This window comes from Calliopsis andreniformis, chromosome 6 (genome assembly GCF_051401765.1).
Source record: "Calliopsis andreniformis isolate RMS-2024a chromosome 6, iyCalAndr_principal, whole genome shotgun sequence".
Taxonomy (NCBI): domain Eukaryota; kingdom Metazoa; phylum Arthropoda; class Insecta; order Hymenoptera; family Andrenidae; genus Calliopsis; species Calliopsis andreniformis.
This window is the reverse complement of record NC_135067.1, coordinates 23,057,697-23,074,779: the sequence shown is the minus strand read 5'-3', so window position 1 is coordinate 23,074,779 and position 17,083 is coordinate 23,057,697. Positions and strand designations below refer to the sequence as shown.

The following is a 17,083-nucleotide window of genomic DNA, read 5'->3' as shown; positions in this document are numbered from 1 at the left end:
CGGCTGTTAATAATACAACTTTTTACCATGGGCGAATTTGTTCATATATTACAAATAAGGCAAAAAAATACACCACTATATGTACAATGTAAGTTTAGAGATAATTTTGACAAAAAACAGTAAAGATGATCAATTATCTATTAAAAATTATTTTTAACTAAAACATGTTTATGATTGTGCAGAAATATAGGCCAGTCTTTGAAAATTACATATTTAATAAACTTGTCATCTTATGTAAGTTGAAATTATTAAGCAACATCAGATATGTTTTCATATAAATATAGAGAAAGCATCGTAATAATTGATATAAAATATATTTTATAAAAATGTTGTGCATTCTTGTATATGTAAAATTAATAACACTCTAAATTAAGCATTTAAATATAAGAAAATGATAAAATGTATTTATGTGAAAAAATGTTTGTCAAAACTGACCATAATAAGGCAACAAATGATATTCTAATAGAATCCTTCAAAATTTGTTTTAGAATATATATTTAAAGATATCATAAAACCTTTTGCGTAAATTTTTAAAAAATAACAATCCAGAAAAAGTAATCAAATAAAACCTCAATAAAACCAGCCTGTCATTCTCTTTACAAACCAGTGCTCAATAATTCATACATAACATAATAACTCAATAGTAACTTGTTTTATACATTCAACGTTGTAGTAATTTTACTTTTTTAAACTAGTATATGTATGTAAATAAAGATTTTTAACAGTAATATATAAAATCAACTTCGCAGATATTTTGTTTCATCATGAAAAATGAAGTTGATTTTATATTAATAAAAGATAATTGAGTATTAATATCCTTTTAAAACTATTTTTGTTCAAATGGCAGTATTGGTATAGCACACCCTCCTATTTTCTTAGTAGTCCCTTTGTTTAGTGTAAGGCCAATGGCAGTAAATATGTTGAGCATTGGCAGTTAGTTATTCAACACAACTTAATGCATGTTGAGATTAAAAATGTTCCTTATTTGGTAAGGACGACGAAAACTCGTGTGATCATGATGCACATATTATGTCAGTGCACATTTAATACACTGCCTAGTACATTGCAATGTAATTTTAATTCATGACTCAAGTCGTACACTTACCCTTGTGTACTGACGATCATGTCCCTAGTAGACTTGAAAAGTGACTTGTAACAAATCATTTTCAACTTCTTAAATAAAATTATATACAGGTTTCTAATACCAAGTGGCCTTGCTTTGTATCTCAGAAAGCTTCGACAAAACTTGCTGGAAACAGCCCTGTGCGACCTGTTCTTTGTTGAGTACCTTTGTACCAACCATCGTCACGTTTTTTATGTACATAAATTATATCTCCTACACGGAGTTCTAGTTCAAATTCACTGTTCGGTGGATATGGCACAATGCAGCGGAATCTGTATACTCGTTCTCTGTAGAAAGAAAGTAATTATTTAATTAAAGTTAGAATAAATGAAAGGATTAAGTATACCATACCGTTCACGAGAAGGTTGCTGTTTTGCGTGTTTACCCATACCAGCATCTAAGGAATTACTTTTACGATGGTGATTTCCGACTGTTGTACACACCATTCCACTCGAGTCACTGCTTCTATCGATATTAAATAAATATTTTTCAATTTAATTTAGTATTGTACTAACAAACATTGATTCACTGCATGTAATTGTCATAAATTTCATCTATGCAGATTCAAGCAAAACTGTTTGTGAAATATGCGAAAACAAGAAACGATAAAAGCAATTGGAAAACAAAATTAGATAAAACAGGCGTGAAATAGTGTTTTAACGCTACTAATATAGCAAAGCGTTTATAACATAAACGATGTTTTTAATTTCTATAATTATACTTACCTAAATATAGTATACGTTACTATTATACATTCAATTGAAAATGTAAATGCAGAAAAATGTGCACCATGGAATTATTATATACACGTTAATTTATGAAACAAATGAACGAAGGAAAACAGAACTCAACTTCTGTTCGATATGAGCTGAACAAATATATTAAGATTACAGTTTCTTTTTCTTCCGTTTTACTATGCGAACACTATCTTCTTTGTTACTCTGTTCATCAAATAATAGAATTACAATCATTGACTAACCTCTGGAGAATTGAGACCGGTAAAGATGGTCTCTCCTTGTATTTAAGTCTTTGTGAGGATGTCACTTGCCCTTGTACAGAGCCTGGACACAAACGATGATGGTTGTTTGAAGCATTTAATTCCTGTGTGGCTCCCACCTGTAGCAACTGACTTGGGCAAGATCCTGATCTAATTTTGAATATGCCCACCCAACCCCCCGTTTAAAATTAGACAAATACTTCATGACGTGCAGCTCATATTATAAAAAAGGCGAATACAGAAGTTAAACAAATATATCTATTACTGTATATACTGTATGTTTAAGTCCTTGTCCTATGTATGTGCACAAACACCAAACTCATGCAGTGACTTCATAAAATATAAAGAGTATATGCTTGCACGGTAACACATGGTACAAATACACATAAATAAATGCACAATTTTACTCATATATAAAAATATAAATAAACGTAAATAATAATACATCCCAATTAATCAAACATATTAGATGTGGTACTAACATGCAGCTTATTCCTCCTTATTATTTGCCTTATTTTATTAGAAATTGTGACATAAATTTACAACATTACATTTAACAAGATATACTTATAGAGCATAAAATTAATAAGGCAATAAATGGGTCTTACCGAATATGTACTGGATTGATGGAATTGCCATCGTCAAATACAGGATTATCCATTGAATACGTAGTGGGTGGTGGAGATTTTGATTTTTTGATATTCGTCAATCGACGCATTAGAGAGACACATTTATCTTTCTTTTCTTTTTGCTATAATTCAAAAAGTGCGAATAACGATATACATTCATATAGTAAGAATAAATACAATATTACAGAAAAATCTATACCTTTTCAGTACTCTTGGATGTAGTGGAAGAAGTAGTAGAAGGAGAAGCATTTACGCGTAAAGTATTATTTGGACTTCTATTCATTTCGGTTGCAATAGACGAAGTAGTAGCAACAGTTGCGACAGTGCCACCGCTATTACTTATACCAGTGACTGTAGATGCGGTATTTAACGATTGCGCTAAAGTTACTTGCTTTCCAGGAGAAGCTGAAATAAAAACAAAGAAAGAACATAGAACGTATGTTGAAATTATACTTTCTACGATAGTAATACATACAAATATTCGATGACATCACAGCACTGTGACTACGTCCCAGAGGATTCACTAAATTCTGTTCATTGTGACGAGGGGGACTCCTTTCCTGATTTTGTGTTTGACTTTGACCGTGCCAAGATGATGACACCATTGGAGAAGGACTAATAGCGCGTGGTGGTAACTCAGGTGGTAGTAATGTACGTGAATTACAAGGTTGTGGAGCAGGACCTTTAGTTTTGGTATATGTTACAGTAACTCGCGACTCTGAACCATTCTGAACGGTCGATGATGAAAAATTCTGGTGTGGTCCTACATTTGGCGATCCTCGACATAAATTGCGTTGACATCTACAAAAACATTTAATAATATTTATTAAAGTTTATAAAATTAATAATATTTATTAATATTATAAACGGTTTAATGTTATTGTTTTGCATACTTTGCAGGCGTAACATAATTTCCAGGAAAAACTCCACACTTCTGAGTACGATTCGAAGTTCCTTTAAACCATCCATCTTGACAACGTTCTGTTACCATGTAAATACCACCTTTTCTTAGCTCGAGTTCATCTGCTTTCTGTGGTTTGTAAGGGTATAATGCTATGTATGCTGCCGGTAAATGAGTATTACCAATGGTGGTAGTAAGTAAATTCTGTGATGGTTGGGTAAGAACAAGGTCGCTACTACCACTTCGTCTGTGCCGAAGATTGTGTTCTACAACGCCGACGCTAGTCTAACGAATTTAGAAAATATTACTTACTGTTATACTGTTATAAATGACATTATTCTTTACCTGTAGCGTAGAAAACGAATCGTTGCTGCAACTAGTGTTACTGCTACCAATAGCATTGTCCACTGGGGGACTAAGTATTTCAGCACTATGTCTATGGTGAGGATGAGCTTGGTGACCTGCATTTACAGCTGTGAAACTGTGACGTTTTACATTATGTCTATTTCCAACTGCTGGAGGTGATGTTGCTGGGCTACTAGGACTGCTTGGAGCAGTACTGGAACTACTAGAAGTCCTTGAACTATTTGGTGTATTAGGGGTAGTAGTTGAGGAACTACCTCCTGATGATACATTTGAAATAGAATCAGAGACAGGTAAAGTAGTGTTCTGTTCAAGAATACATTTATAATTAATACGTTTAGTTTATTAAATTGAAATACCAATTAATAAGTATCAATGTACCTGGACAAGCTGGGGTCGTGGTTGGCTTGTTGTTTGTACATTACGTGAATGATCAGTTGGTATTAAAGGCGTAGTTTCCTCGTTTGTAGGAGTAGGAGGCGCTACTCTTGAAGGACCTGGTTGTGCACTGTTTGAAAAAGATTCAATTACATTACATGTAAATAGATCGAAAAAATGTATTCGTTTCGCAAATTTAACAAAATTACTTCGTTGAAAGTTTCATCAGAGCTCTTGCTACACTATTCAATTCTACAAAAGCCAATGGAAAAATGCCAATTCTATCCAAAAGTTTTCCTTCTGCCCAATTTTCATCAACTCTTCTGATGACACTAATAACTTCACCCTGCAAAAATATATTTTAAATTTCTCTTATGTATTCTATACAATTGTATCAATTTATAATTTCTATAAACTGCAAGTACATTTATCTTTACCTTATTAAATGTAAGGCAGCCATCTTCATCAACGTTAGTTGTCCTAAAATCGTAGAGAGCTTTGCATTGAGGAACATGTGGTGTCAATGGTGTCATGACCTGCGGTATGCAATTAATTAAATACTAAGTAAACAAATAACAGGGCAAATTCTGATATGTATTCATTGAAATACCTGAACATAAGAGAGAGGAAAAACTCCATGATTGTTGGCGCTTTGTCCAAAGTACCAATTATTATCAATCTTTTTACGAAGAATAACAATGTCTCCTTTCTTAAATGATAAATCTCTACAACATTAAATAACTGGTAAAGCAACAAATGTAAGATATATAACTAAGTTATTAGAAAAACTGTAAAATTACCCTGGAACTTTTGACACATAATCGTAAATTGCTCTACCATACGCTTGATTGTGTAATTGAACTTGCTTGGCTACAGCATTTGCATGCCTAACTGGTTCATTGGTAAATGTTATAGGAGTAAGACTAGTAGTTACGATAGGAGTTGGAGTAACCTGATGGCCACCAAAAAGTCTTTGTGATCCTAAATTGGACTTAGTCACTGATTTCGTCGCTTGTTTGGGTGCAGCATTACGCATTCCTTCCAGAATGCGCATTAACAATACGTTCGGTGGTAAATCATCGACCTTAGCGTCAACAAGAACGCGACATTCGGGGCAACGCAGCTCGCGGTGAGTGCTGACAATTTCTTCCAAGCATTTTTTGCAAAAGGTATGCTGACAGGGAAGCACTTTGCTTGACGTATCCAATCGCTCGAGACACACCGAACACTCCAACAAATCATTCAGCATACACTCATCCATCCTGATCACCGTGCTCTCAAGCACGTTCACCTTCAATCTTTTTTAGTTGATCTGTTTGCGCTAAGTGGTCCTCCTAAAATATATTTTCTCTGGTTCCTTTACATCTTCCCACGCGTTTCGTCTTTGTTGCATCCATAAGCCGCCATACACCTGACGCACTTGTTCCTTCATACAACAGGCTACAACGGAACTCGGAGAATGAGTATGATCCAGCGAAAAGCCCACCTCGCGTCCAAATGCGGGGACATGTTATTTGACTCTCTTGGTAACTTTCGAACGTTACTCTCCCATCCTTTCATTCACTGTGAGTCGAAAATCTTCGTAAGGCGCGTCAGTATCGCGCTGTCATCCTGGTATTCGTTTCGTCACACGCACAAACTACATGCATATGTGTGAAGCTATATCGATCAATCGGTCTCCTGTCGATTACAGTCGATTCTAAAGAACCCAATGAATGCTTTACAGATAACGTAGTATACGTATAAGACATTATATTGTACATTATATACGAAATTAAGGTTCCGAATCAGAGAAAGAAGAAGAGACAAAGATTTACTTCTATACAAATTTTCTTATTCGAACTTTTCTTGTATGTCCTCTTATGTAACGTTTGCCTATTTTAAACGTTTGGATAGTTGGATGCAAGGAGATTTTATTATTTTTAATGTATGTATGCTACACGTTAGCTTGTAACTATACATATGTACTACTAGATTCTGCAAAAGTATACTTTATATGTATGTAGTTGACATGAGCATTCGCCAAAATCCGACGCAATTTTCGTTTAGCTTCAGTTTGGTTAGCTCCGCCGCGAAAAGCTCTGAAACGTTACATGCAAAGTAGTTGGAAAATGGCGGCATCGAAAAGTCAGCGTTGGATGGTAGATTCAGGAATTCTACGTAAAAAAAATGGAGAAGAGGAACAACAGGAGCTGTTGGTGTTTGGATATAGCTGCAAATTATTTCGAGATGATGACAAGGCGAAAATGATTGATCAAGGAAAGCATTTGATACCATGGATGGGCGATAGCACGTTGAAAATAGACAGGTCCGTTTCCCTAACCTAGACAAAATTTATCATCTAGGATATTTAATTCTTGCATAAACGCACCGTACATGTAACCTTTAGAAGAATGATGTCAGTCAAATCTAAGCAATGTGCAGCAGTTCGAACAAACACAACCACGAATGGTTTACGTATGGATAAGCAATCTGAAGACTGTTTAAGGTTTCTGCAGGTGTCTTGACTGTGAGCAGGCGGTGTGGAAGCGTTATATACGCGCTCTACACGGCCGCAGAGCAACGTGCTCTCGCGACGTTGGTGCCTGTGGCTGACCGTCGGCGCAGCAGCAAGGTGAGACACAGCGTAGAGAGACAAACAGCAGCTGACGGTTGTAGGTACTACAATCGTTCAGCATGGTATGTATTAGCATTCTAGATTCGGCCGTACCTGGCATAGATACTAAATGTCATTTATATTGTGTAAGGTATGAACATTTTTATTGAAAAGTGTCTTATGAATGTTCTATGGATCATGTTACCGAAATAAAAAAAACATTTTAGACAAAAATAAATAGTTTCTGGCATTTCTATACATGATATTTGAGTTACTATAAAATTTTACGATATAGTAATTACAATTCCATCTATTTGGTCATAGTAATATAGAAAAGTTTTCTTTCAAACTTGAGAAACGTATCGAATCATTACTAGTGTCTAGTTGGTGGTATTTTTTTTATATTATCTTCTATAGTTTGTAGTTATGGATACGTGCCGACAATGAATAATGCAAACATAAATGAAACAAATATAATAGTATGTCAGTAAGTTTTGTATAACTGTATTCTATTTCAGAGGAATGACTTTGACATGGGGTATACTTCGTGATATAACTTTCAGATGCCGGGATCAACCAAAAAATTTAAGAATACATGTCATTTTCTTTCCTTAATATGATTATTATATGTGTATAGATACGATGGGCGTGGTGCACTGGGGGACTTAAGGATATATGAACCACCACCGGGTGGTTTTGATCAACGAACTATTCTCACTGAGGATGAACTCAAAGTGGAACAACTCTGCGATGAAGAACGATATCGGTCTCTCTATAACAATGACATGGAAGATTCTGTGTATCATGGTAAGTTTATTTTTATGCATTCTATCATCATCCGTTTTGTAAATCACGGCTGAATTTATAAAAATTTTAATAATAATTACAACGATTTCAGAGGAGGAAATGAAGAGACTGCATCAAGCTTTGGATTCAGAGAATACGTACAGTCAAGTAGCATACAATTACAGCGAGGAAGGAAATGGTTCAAAAGTCACGTGCGATGATTCACAAAGTCCGAAACAGTCTGAAGGTTCTCAAGAAGAAGATCAAGCTTTTGTTCCACCTCCTGATTTAGAAATTCCAGAGGGTATTTTACTGGTTTGTGTTGAATAAAAACTTAATAAGATAGAGGTTAATACAAATCTGTGAAATACTTCATTTATTTAAATATATTATTTTTAACAGCCGGAAACACAAAAGTTGAATGCAATCATAACGAAAACAGCGCTATTCATAAGCCGTCAAGGAGGTCAAATGGAGATCTTAATTAAAGCGAAGCAGGCCAACAATCCACAGTTCTCATTTTTGTCGATAGACGGACGGCTACATCAGTATTACAGATACGTACTGGATGCGATCAAGAGTGGAAAGTACAATCCTGAAAAGCAGCCCGAGAAAGAGGAATCCGGTACGCATATTGTTTTATTTAAAATAAACAACATCTCATAGTAATGTTGTTGATTTTGATATTATCGAGTTGAAATGATTGAAGCTACTTAAAGCAGGATTTGATTACCAACATCTACTTTGAATTCTACTTAGTTTTTCTTGCCGTAAGTATTTCCATGCATATTTGTTAATCTATATCGATATCTCTGTGTGATATATAGGAGGTATAAGTGAATGTATACACGAATGTTATATTTATTTGTACTCTTTTCAATGATAGAACCTGAAGAAGGATCATCGGATGAGGATGACGAACCCTATCTCCACCCGAGCCTAGCGCCATCATTCACCAAAATAGAAGCGGTATGTTGCTTTTCTTTTGTATATTTTAGATTTTAATAGATTTTGTTCTGAAGAACTATAACGTAATTATGATCATTTTCAGGCTCCTAGTATTCCGAGTATACAATACAAACCATCCGCGGATTGCGCTTATTCAATGCTCGTGAATAAAATCACCGGAAAACCGCCTCCTTCGAAGATACAGCAAATTCCCGAAACTAGTAGCCAGTCTATAACTACAAGCATGGGATATTATCATTCTGTACCAGGACAGGTAAATTGCAAGCAATGTAAGCAAAATCTTACAGTGTGCGCTTAGTCTAACTGGGATGGTATTTCTTTATTTTGCAGAGCTACAGTCCTTATTCTGCACCTGTGCAATACTCCCACGGTCCTGTTGCATATGGACCAAATGGACAAATACAATCACCGGCTCAACTCGTACCCATGAATGTATCCTCTACGAGCGATGCGGCTACAACGCATATCTCGGCTGTTGAAACTCCGTCGCCATTGGTTCCTTACGGTTCTACACCACAAAAGCAATTGAGCAGGCCGTCATTCATCGTACCACCGGCAGACGTTCAAATAATCATTGACAAAATGGCTAGCTACGTAGCAAAGAATGGAAGAGATTTTGAAGCGATTGTAAAGAACAAAGGCGACCCTAGATTTAATTTTCTTGAACTTTCGCATCAATATCATGGTTATTATGCACATAAATTAACGATGTACGAGGGTGCCATAAACCCGAAAGTACTAACAGAGGAGGAATTATTACAGAAGCAAGAGCCTCTAGAGGAAAAGCAGAAGAAATTGGAGGAATTGCAAAAGAAGCAGCAAAGGATGGAGGAAGTGCAAAAAAGAGTAAAGATGATACAGGCGAAAAAAAAGTGTGATACGAGGACGAAACAAATAGTAACAGGAGCTAAACAGATTACTACCGTCTCGTTTTCCATTAAGAAACCGAAGGATGGTGAAACTGGGGTAATTGAGAAACGGAATGCTCTTCCTTTGGAGGAGAGCGACGAAGAAATAGAAAATGAGAATAAAGATGCAAGTTCGAAACCAAATTCGCCACAGAACACGAACGAACAGAATTCATTGACTACTTACGGCACGGACAAAGATATCTGGAATGCAGAAAAGAAATCAAAAACCGAGGAGAAAGAGCTAGTAGATCTTACTGATGAGATTCTGGAAGACTGTCAAAAAGAGATTAGGCACAAGCAAGCTGAAGATAGAATAAAGGACAAATTGGTTGCAGCAGCGCGAGACAAATTGGCTGCTACATCCAGGGAACGACAATTACAATTAGAAAGGAAGAAAAAGGCAGCGGCATTTTTAAGTCATATACAATCATCTGGATTATCAAAGACTAGCGGGATGACTAGTCAAGGATCACGAAAAGATGATTCAGATGAAGTACGTTCAATTCCATCGCCATCGCCCACGCCATCTCTCGACGACACAAAATCTTGTGATTCGAGAATTTGTGGGAACTCGCTGATGGATCGATTAAAGAGCGCTGATTTGACTGGCAAAAGGTCAAGGCCAAGATCGAAGAGTCCTAGTGGCAGTCGAAGTCATTCGGACAGACAAAAGTATCACAAGAAGCACAAAAAGAAGAAAAGTTCTCACAGAAGGTAGCTGTCATAGAAAGTATTTAATAATCGAAACGATAAAATAACATGTAAACATGAAAATGTATTTACCGAAGTATGCTAACTAATAAGATAAATGTCTCTTGGATGAAACTGAATTTAGACCACTGAAGACATTGTGTTTGCTTATGAGTTATATTTTTCTTGAAAACTTAAAAAAATACTGTTTTCATATCGTTATGTAGTAGTTTAACATATTTATGAGTTATGTTTCTAAGTATGTTTAAGTATTCTTCTTTGTGTTTTGTTGAATTGCAGTAGTCACGACAGCCCAAGTAGTTCTCGGTCGCACCGATCTAAGAAAAGTAAGAAATCTTCCTCAAAACACAGATCTCGATCCCGAACACCGTCCCGAAGACATCACCACAGCGCGCGACGGAAGGGAAGCAACTCCTCCTACTCCGATTCAAGTTCGCCCTAAGCTTGTACTTTGAATACAATTTCACCCGTGTAAAATTGTATATACATACTATGCGTGTACGTATACGTATATTCGTATAAGAGCATATGTACTCACTCAAATATGTGCAGCTAATCATCGCATCAAGAGATAATTTTAATACGACTTTGTTCAAGAAAAAAAAAAAAAAAAGAGAAGGAAGAAAGAATGGGAGAATAAAGTGAAAATTGAATAAGATTATACGTGACCAGCCGTACTTTTATCGCTTCCCGTTTTTCGATTACGCGAACAAGTCTGACGAAGCTGTAAGTGGGTAATGATAAAATTGATAGGTTGTTTCTAATAATAACAGTTGCACAGTGAATTAAGCGAATACGGAAACCTACCTAACGTCATTCTAATATTTGCCTTTCTTTTTGTTTATCAATTTTATTTGATAAACTATGTATGCATTCCCCTTCCTCGTCTACTGTTATGAAATCGGCCCCGAATAATCGTAGCAAAAAAAAAAGAAAAAATCTTTTCGATAAAAATGGAAAATATTTTGATCGTTCGTTTCCTTCTTATCGTTACCAATCGCAAAAGAAGTTGGATTATGCGAAAAAATCTTGAATATTAATTGAATTGAAAATAAAAAATTGTGCATAGGAAAGGATAAGCCCAATGAAGAATAGTTTGCAAATAAATATAAGTTTTCGTTTTTCATCAAGGGTCCTCGAAGAATGCGCCAAGAATGCGTTCTGACTAGCTTTGGCGATTCAGAGATCATTTCACATAATATCAAAGGTTATCAAATTAAAGTATTCCAACGGCTCTCGTGGACACAACATCAACCGATTGAATTTAAGCGCAAAGCGACCGGCGATCTAACGTACAGCCTATAGCGAGAGTTCGACCCTTAGCTTTTCTCTTTCCTTGTATTTGTATTTTTCGCGCTGGTTCTCGGCTCTCCGCGCCGTGCTGCATCCGAACAGTGTTGCTGTCTAAATAAGTAAATCAGTAGTTCTTCCTCGATATATCTATGTATGACAAGTATACGAAAATAACATCGATGCGTTATGCACTTAACACCGATCAAATATAAACTGTCCCAAGGGTTTATTCCTTTTTGAGCCAAATCAATTGCAGCTTAATTGAGTTTAATAAATCGGGAACGCGTCGTTTGAACTACGCAGAAGGCGCGTGCACTTCGAAAGGGATATGCACAAATAAACACCTCTTTTGACTGCATTTCCCGTAAATGTAGATTTTCATACGAAACATTCTCAAAATGGAATCAGATCCTGTTTTGTACCTTGGAACAAATCCTATAGACGAAAGACCTCATTGACATCATTGACCATCAATTTTCTATCTCTACAATTTTTATTTTCGTTTATTACGTGGTAACTTAATCATGTATCTTCTCAAAGAAGGCTTAAAGGTTCCCAATGGAATAGACCAGTCATTCAGGGGCTGACAAAAAAAATACCGTTGTGCGACAATTTTTTCATTCTTTTCCCAGAAGAATTTAGAGCATTTTTTTTTCATTGCATAAAGAGTACCATTCATTAGTAACTGCGCGCATGCGATATCTCTGCGCGTCATTTTCGACTCAGTTACGTCTTTTATCGCTTATACAATGCTGTCTGTGATACCTTTTTGAATTTGCAAATTAGAAAATATATTTTTAATATGAAATATTCAAAGAATAAGATGAAAGATAATTTAGAGAATTTGATAGTTTCCGTGATCGTTTGAGGAACACCGTGATAACGATCATGAAATCACGGAATAGCTGAGAAAATATCAAAATGGCGATAAAGTTGATTTAGGGAAGTGTGTTGCGGTTCCAAGGGTAGACTCGATTCAATGAGCTCGTTCGAGGGAAACGTGAGGACGTCGCCCAATATGCCTGTTATGGCATGGAGCTACTCGTAGATCGTTAAATTCCATGGCATTTTTTATCGAATACGGTGGACTGTTTAGAAACGCGTGCAGATGTGTTGAAATGAGATAGCGTCTATCGAACATTACACACGTGACCATACTTTGATCAAGCAGAGGTCAAGGGTGAATTGCTTCAGATTTATAAGTTAACTCGGTCGCATGGGACTAGTCAGTCAGTGTTGCATACTCAATACCAGCAGGAATAGAAGCCCGCGTAGACAGATGTCAGCGAAGACAATCGTAAGTATCGGCAAGAAAATCTTAGGGGGTTCCTTTCTTCAGTCGTTTGCTTTCGCCTGGACAATTGTCCTTTCCATCTCTGCATTTTTGCGCTCCATTGTGATCCTTTAGTAGTATTTGTTCAGAAGTGTTTCCTCGTACCAAACAGAATTGTTCGTCTAATGAAATAGACTAAAATGAAAAAATACGATAGCACAGCAGTTCCGTGAATCGATTATCGCGATTTTGAATTCGTTCGAATTTTCCGTACACTTTGGTTCTTCTACTCGAATGAATTTACTTTCGTTAAAACGTTGAATGCGATTCAATAGGACCCGGTGAGATTTCGAGAGATCGGGAAATTGTTGCAAGCGTGGACAGCGTTTGATATCGAAGATCCAGACAATTGTAAAAGGAAGAAGAAACAAGTATGTAATGACAGGTGATCGGTTTGACAACAGGCACAGCCGCAAAGGCAAGCCACCATTTTGGATCCTTCGGACAAGTACCGGCCAGAGGCCGTCTATGCCGGAAAACTGGAAAGTGAATTCAGAGACTATTCGGAGGATCCGATGGACCCGGTGAAGGAGCGAGTAAGGAAGACATATCACAAGATGCACACCAATCAAACCGTTGAGTTTGTGCAATGTAAGTTGAAATTTCGAACTATCTTTGCTTCTGTTTCGAAAACAATTTCTTGCGAACATATATTTGTACGCTTCAAGTGCGTTTCTTTATTTACGCGAATTAACGGAATGTGATGCGCTCATCGAATACGAGTCGAAACTATCTGAATCGCGCGCGTGGCTTTCGTCGTTGCAGCTCGCATGAAGGAGTGGCTGCGGTTCGATAAGTTCAAGATGACGGTAAAAGATGCTCTGATAAAACTGAACAATCTGGTAGACGAGAGCGATCCCGACACCAGCTTACCAAATATCGTGCACGCCTTTCAAACCGCAGAGTCCATCAGGAAGGAACACCCCGATTTGGACTGGTTCCACTTAACTGGTTTGATTCACGACCTGGGCAAGGTAAGAAGCTATTTGTGTTCTCCGAGATTTAAGCAGGAACCAAATCGAACGGCTTAATCAAACTTTCTGGCCTTTTTAGATAATGGCGTTCTACGGAGAGCCGCAATGGGCGGTTGTCGGCGATACGTTTCCGGTTGGATGCGCCTGGGCAGACTCGATCGTTTACAGGGAGACCAGTTTCGAAGACAATCCGGACGGAAAAGACTCTCGATACAAGTAAAAGAAATAGGACGATGCGAGCGTTAAGAGTGTTCGAATGATGACTCATTCGATTTCTATTCGATTTCAGCACAAAATACGGCATGTACAAGCCAAAGTGTGGCATAGACAACCTGCTGATGTCCTGGGGTCACGACGAGTACCTATATCGCGTTCTAGTACACAATAATAGCAAACTGCCTAAAGAGGCGTTAGCCATGATCCGCTACCACTCGTTTTATCCCTGGCACGCTGCTGGCGACTATATGCACTTTTGCAAGCCCGAAGACCTGGAAATGTTAAAATGGATTAACGAGTTTAAGTGAGTGAAACCACTTTAAATATGTAGATAACGAATCATTTGCTTCAGCGAATGCAAAGGACGGTTTGCCAGGAAAATCATTTTGCATTTCAGTAAATACGACCTTTACACCAAGAGCGGCGAAGTACCGGACATTGAGAAACTGTGGCCTTACTACGAGAAGCTGATCGACAAATACATTCCCGGGGTGCTGGAATGGTGAAACGGATTTTCTTAACTATGATAGGAATTGATTAATCAATGATCATCGGCCAACGGTACAAACGACATCGACTAGAGGATATTAGATTTTTGGTTCCCCTTGCTTTCCCTCCAGTTGTGTAACGTGAAGAAATTGAGGTGAAAAAATGATTAGTCGAACATGACCTAGTAAATATTCCAATGCACTCGTGGATGAATAATAGGAAAAAACAATGCTGCTCGAAGGTTTGATTCATCGAATGACCGATAGCTTACCTACACGCGAAACGCTTTCAACCCTATCACTGTTAATCGAGACTGACTTAGGTACGTGCGTGTTGAAATTTCAACGATATCAATTTTGAAATGCTGTCTACGAAATAGAATAGTCGATAAATATAGTAGTTGAAGGTCTAAAAAGGTATGAAATTTGTAAGAAACGCTAGTCGAACTGGTTAAGCTGCCGTGTCGTCGGGCTAACGCGAACTCATTTTTCGCTATTCTGTTTTTCTTTCCTTTGCGTTTAGATTCGCGATCGATTTGCCTCGCTATACGTATTCGTATTTCTCGACGCTCGATGCTTCACGCGTTCGTTCTATCGTTCTGCAGTTATCTTTTCGATTCTGTATGTTCCAATAGAGAATGCTCGTAGAAGAGGCAGCATGAAACGTCTGCGTAAAGTAGGCCGTCGGTGTTCGCATCGGTCAGTCGAGCCGATCGATCCGTTACCGTCCTTCGCGTACTACATATTTTCCTGTGTGTCGAAAATAAAAGAACTTTCTTGCACAACAACATGCTTGTTTCCTGTTTTTTGATCGAATGCGTCAGAAACTAGCGTGAGTAAGGTTCGAAAATGAAAAAGAAGAGGAAAAGGAAAAGAAGAAATTCGTTGGTGCAGCGACGCGACGCGAAGCGACGCGACGCGTTGGTGGTAGCGTACGAAGGGTACCTACCACAGGAAGCTTTAGAAACCATGAGTATGCGTGGTTTCGCGGGTAATCGAAAACGTGTCGACTTTCGAGAAGACCCATCGTGCACCAAACATTGCTGGGTCGCGGATTCGTTCCCACGTGACTAGCGTGCGTGCCCTTAAACGTTTTTCGAGTTTCCAGAGTTAGTCGCGGGAATAAAGGGATACCGATGAGCTCGTTGGTTCATGAGAACGGAAGGGATAAACAGAGGGATTGCGTGAGCGTATTTTGTAGAATGGAGGGAAGATATTTTTGAAGAGTATAATCCAGCGTTAGGCAAACTTAATCCCCAGGATCGAGTTATGCCTCGTTAACAAAGATATCGCGATCGATCGGGGCGGCGCGACGCGGCGTGTCTTGGCGAGGTAATTATTGGTTCTGTTCTGCATCGCGATGCATCTGCAAAGGTCGGAGGAAGGGCAAGCGGTTCCTTTCCCGATCTGGGACGTGCGAGATGTAATAAAGGAACAGCTGCGGCCAAGTTACTCAACTCGAAACGGGGTTACGTGGTGCGTTTCGCCGAGCAGAGAAGCGTCTTCGTTGATGCTTGTAGCTGCGTACGGTAACTGTTTTTGTATTAACTAAGAAAATGGATTCTCGCTGGAATGTACAGAAAAAGACTTTGACAGAAATGAAGAAAGTGTTAGTAAAAATGATAATAAAAAGCGACAGTATGGTATGTTGAGACACACCGGAAGTTGGACGAACGATCTCTGTTCCGATCGCTTTGTCGCTATTGTCGCTGTTGTCGCTATTGTCGCTATAGCGGTTTCATGGATGATTCGGCCTTGGGAACGTACGAGCACGAGTTCGTTGGACGAGCGAGAAATACCGGTATGGAGTATGGGGCTTCTTTATTTTTAGCCAATTCACCGGCATTCCCTGCTTCCTTGGGATACTCGAGGAGGCAGCGTCAGTGGCGGTAGGTAGTGGTGGCGGTCGTCTCGAAGAGTTTCGAACCAGCCAGCAGTCGTTGGCTTCGCCTCCGGTCTGCAAGCATCCATTTCCTTCCGGCTCGAATACCGGTCTGAGTTCCTCAAGACCTTGTCGGGATTCCTTGTGGAGACTTATGCGGTCACCGTGACGAAACCAGAATCTCTGCGGGTAAACTCACTTTTCTCGAACGCCGAAAGCAAATTGGAGGAACGTGATCGTTCTCCTAGGATACGCTGGTAATTGCACTCCTAGTGCAATTCTTGATTAATTTATGGATGAGAATGACAAAACACCGATTCAGCTGTAAGAAATGACAAGATGAAACGATTCTCTGAAGTATAATACGTGATTGTTAGGACATACGTATAGATAAGCTAAAAACGCGGGTCGTTCTTAGAATGAGAGGCACAGTAAGCGAAACGGCGCGGTGCGGCGCGGTGCGGCGCGGCGATCGATCCGGATTTCCCATCCGAGGAGATTCCCCGTCGCGAAAACGCAAGTCCCGTGACACG

At 38.4% G+C, this 17,083-nt stretch overlaps 3 protein-coding genes across 4 annotated transcripts; 2 read left to right on the top strand and 1 right to left on the bottom strand.

Moving 5' to 3' along the window:
- Positions 1 to 389: 389 nt before the first annotated feature.
- Positions 390 to 5,972, bottom strand: Posh (SH3 domain containing ring finger posh). 2 transcript variants are annotated; one of them, XM_076380007.1, is made up of 13 exons: positions 5,192 to 5,972; positions 5,002 to 5,116; positions 4,829 to 4,927; positions 4,601 to 4,737; positions 4,395 to 4,521; positions 3,996 to 4,319; positions 3,643 to 3,935; positions 3,225 to 3,550; positions 2,949 to 3,154; positions 2,729 to 2,871; positions 2,103 to 2,270; positions 1,475 to 1,588; positions 390 to 1,410 (listed from the first exon to the last, which is right to left on the bottom strand). In XM_076380007.1, exons 1-13 carry the CDS (start codon positions 5,650 to 5,652, stop codon positions 1,227 to 1,229), a joined length of 2,697 nt encoding a protein of 898 aa, XP_076236122.1. In that variant the 5' UTR covers positions 5,653 to 5,972; the 3' UTR covers positions 390 to 1,226. The 2 variants fall into 2 exon arrangements, with proteins under 2 accessions (XP_076236122.1, XP_076236123.1); XM_076380008.1 differs by lacking the exon at positions 2,103 to 2,270.
- A 231-nt stretch (positions 5,973 to 6,203) lies between these two features.
- Su(w[a]) (suppressor of white-apricot) lies at positions 6,204 to 11,032 on the top strand. The gene is made up of 9 exons (XM_076380009.1): positions 6,204 to 6,318; positions 6,441 to 6,699; positions 7,625 to 7,794; positions 7,886 to 8,088; positions 8,176 to 8,398; positions 8,660 to 8,742; positions 8,825 to 8,995; positions 9,073 to 10,367; positions 10,644 to 11,032. The coding sequence occupies exons 2-9, from the start codon at positions 6,485 to 6,487 to the stop codon at positions 10,804 to 10,806; spliced, it is 2,523 nt and encodes an 840-aa protein (XP_076236124.1). The 5' UTR covers positions 6,204 to 6,318; positions 6,441 to 6,484; the 3' UTR covers positions 10,807 to 11,032.
- Positions 11,033 to 12,755: 1,723 nt separating this feature from the next.
- Positions 12,756 to 15,456, top strand: Miox (Myo-inositol oxygenase). Its single transcript, XM_076380950.1, has 6 exons — positions 12,756 to 12,954; positions 13,395 to 13,581; positions 13,756 to 13,964; positions 14,044 to 14,180; positions 14,254 to 14,484; positions 14,578 to 15,456. Exons 1-6 carry the CDS (start codon positions 12,874 to 12,876, stop codon positions 14,684 to 14,686), a joined length of 954 nt encoding a protein of 317 aa, XP_076237065.1. The 5' UTR covers positions 12,756 to 12,873; the 3' UTR covers positions 14,687 to 15,456.
- The last annotated feature ends 1,627 nt before the right edge of the window (positions 15,457 to 17,083 follow it).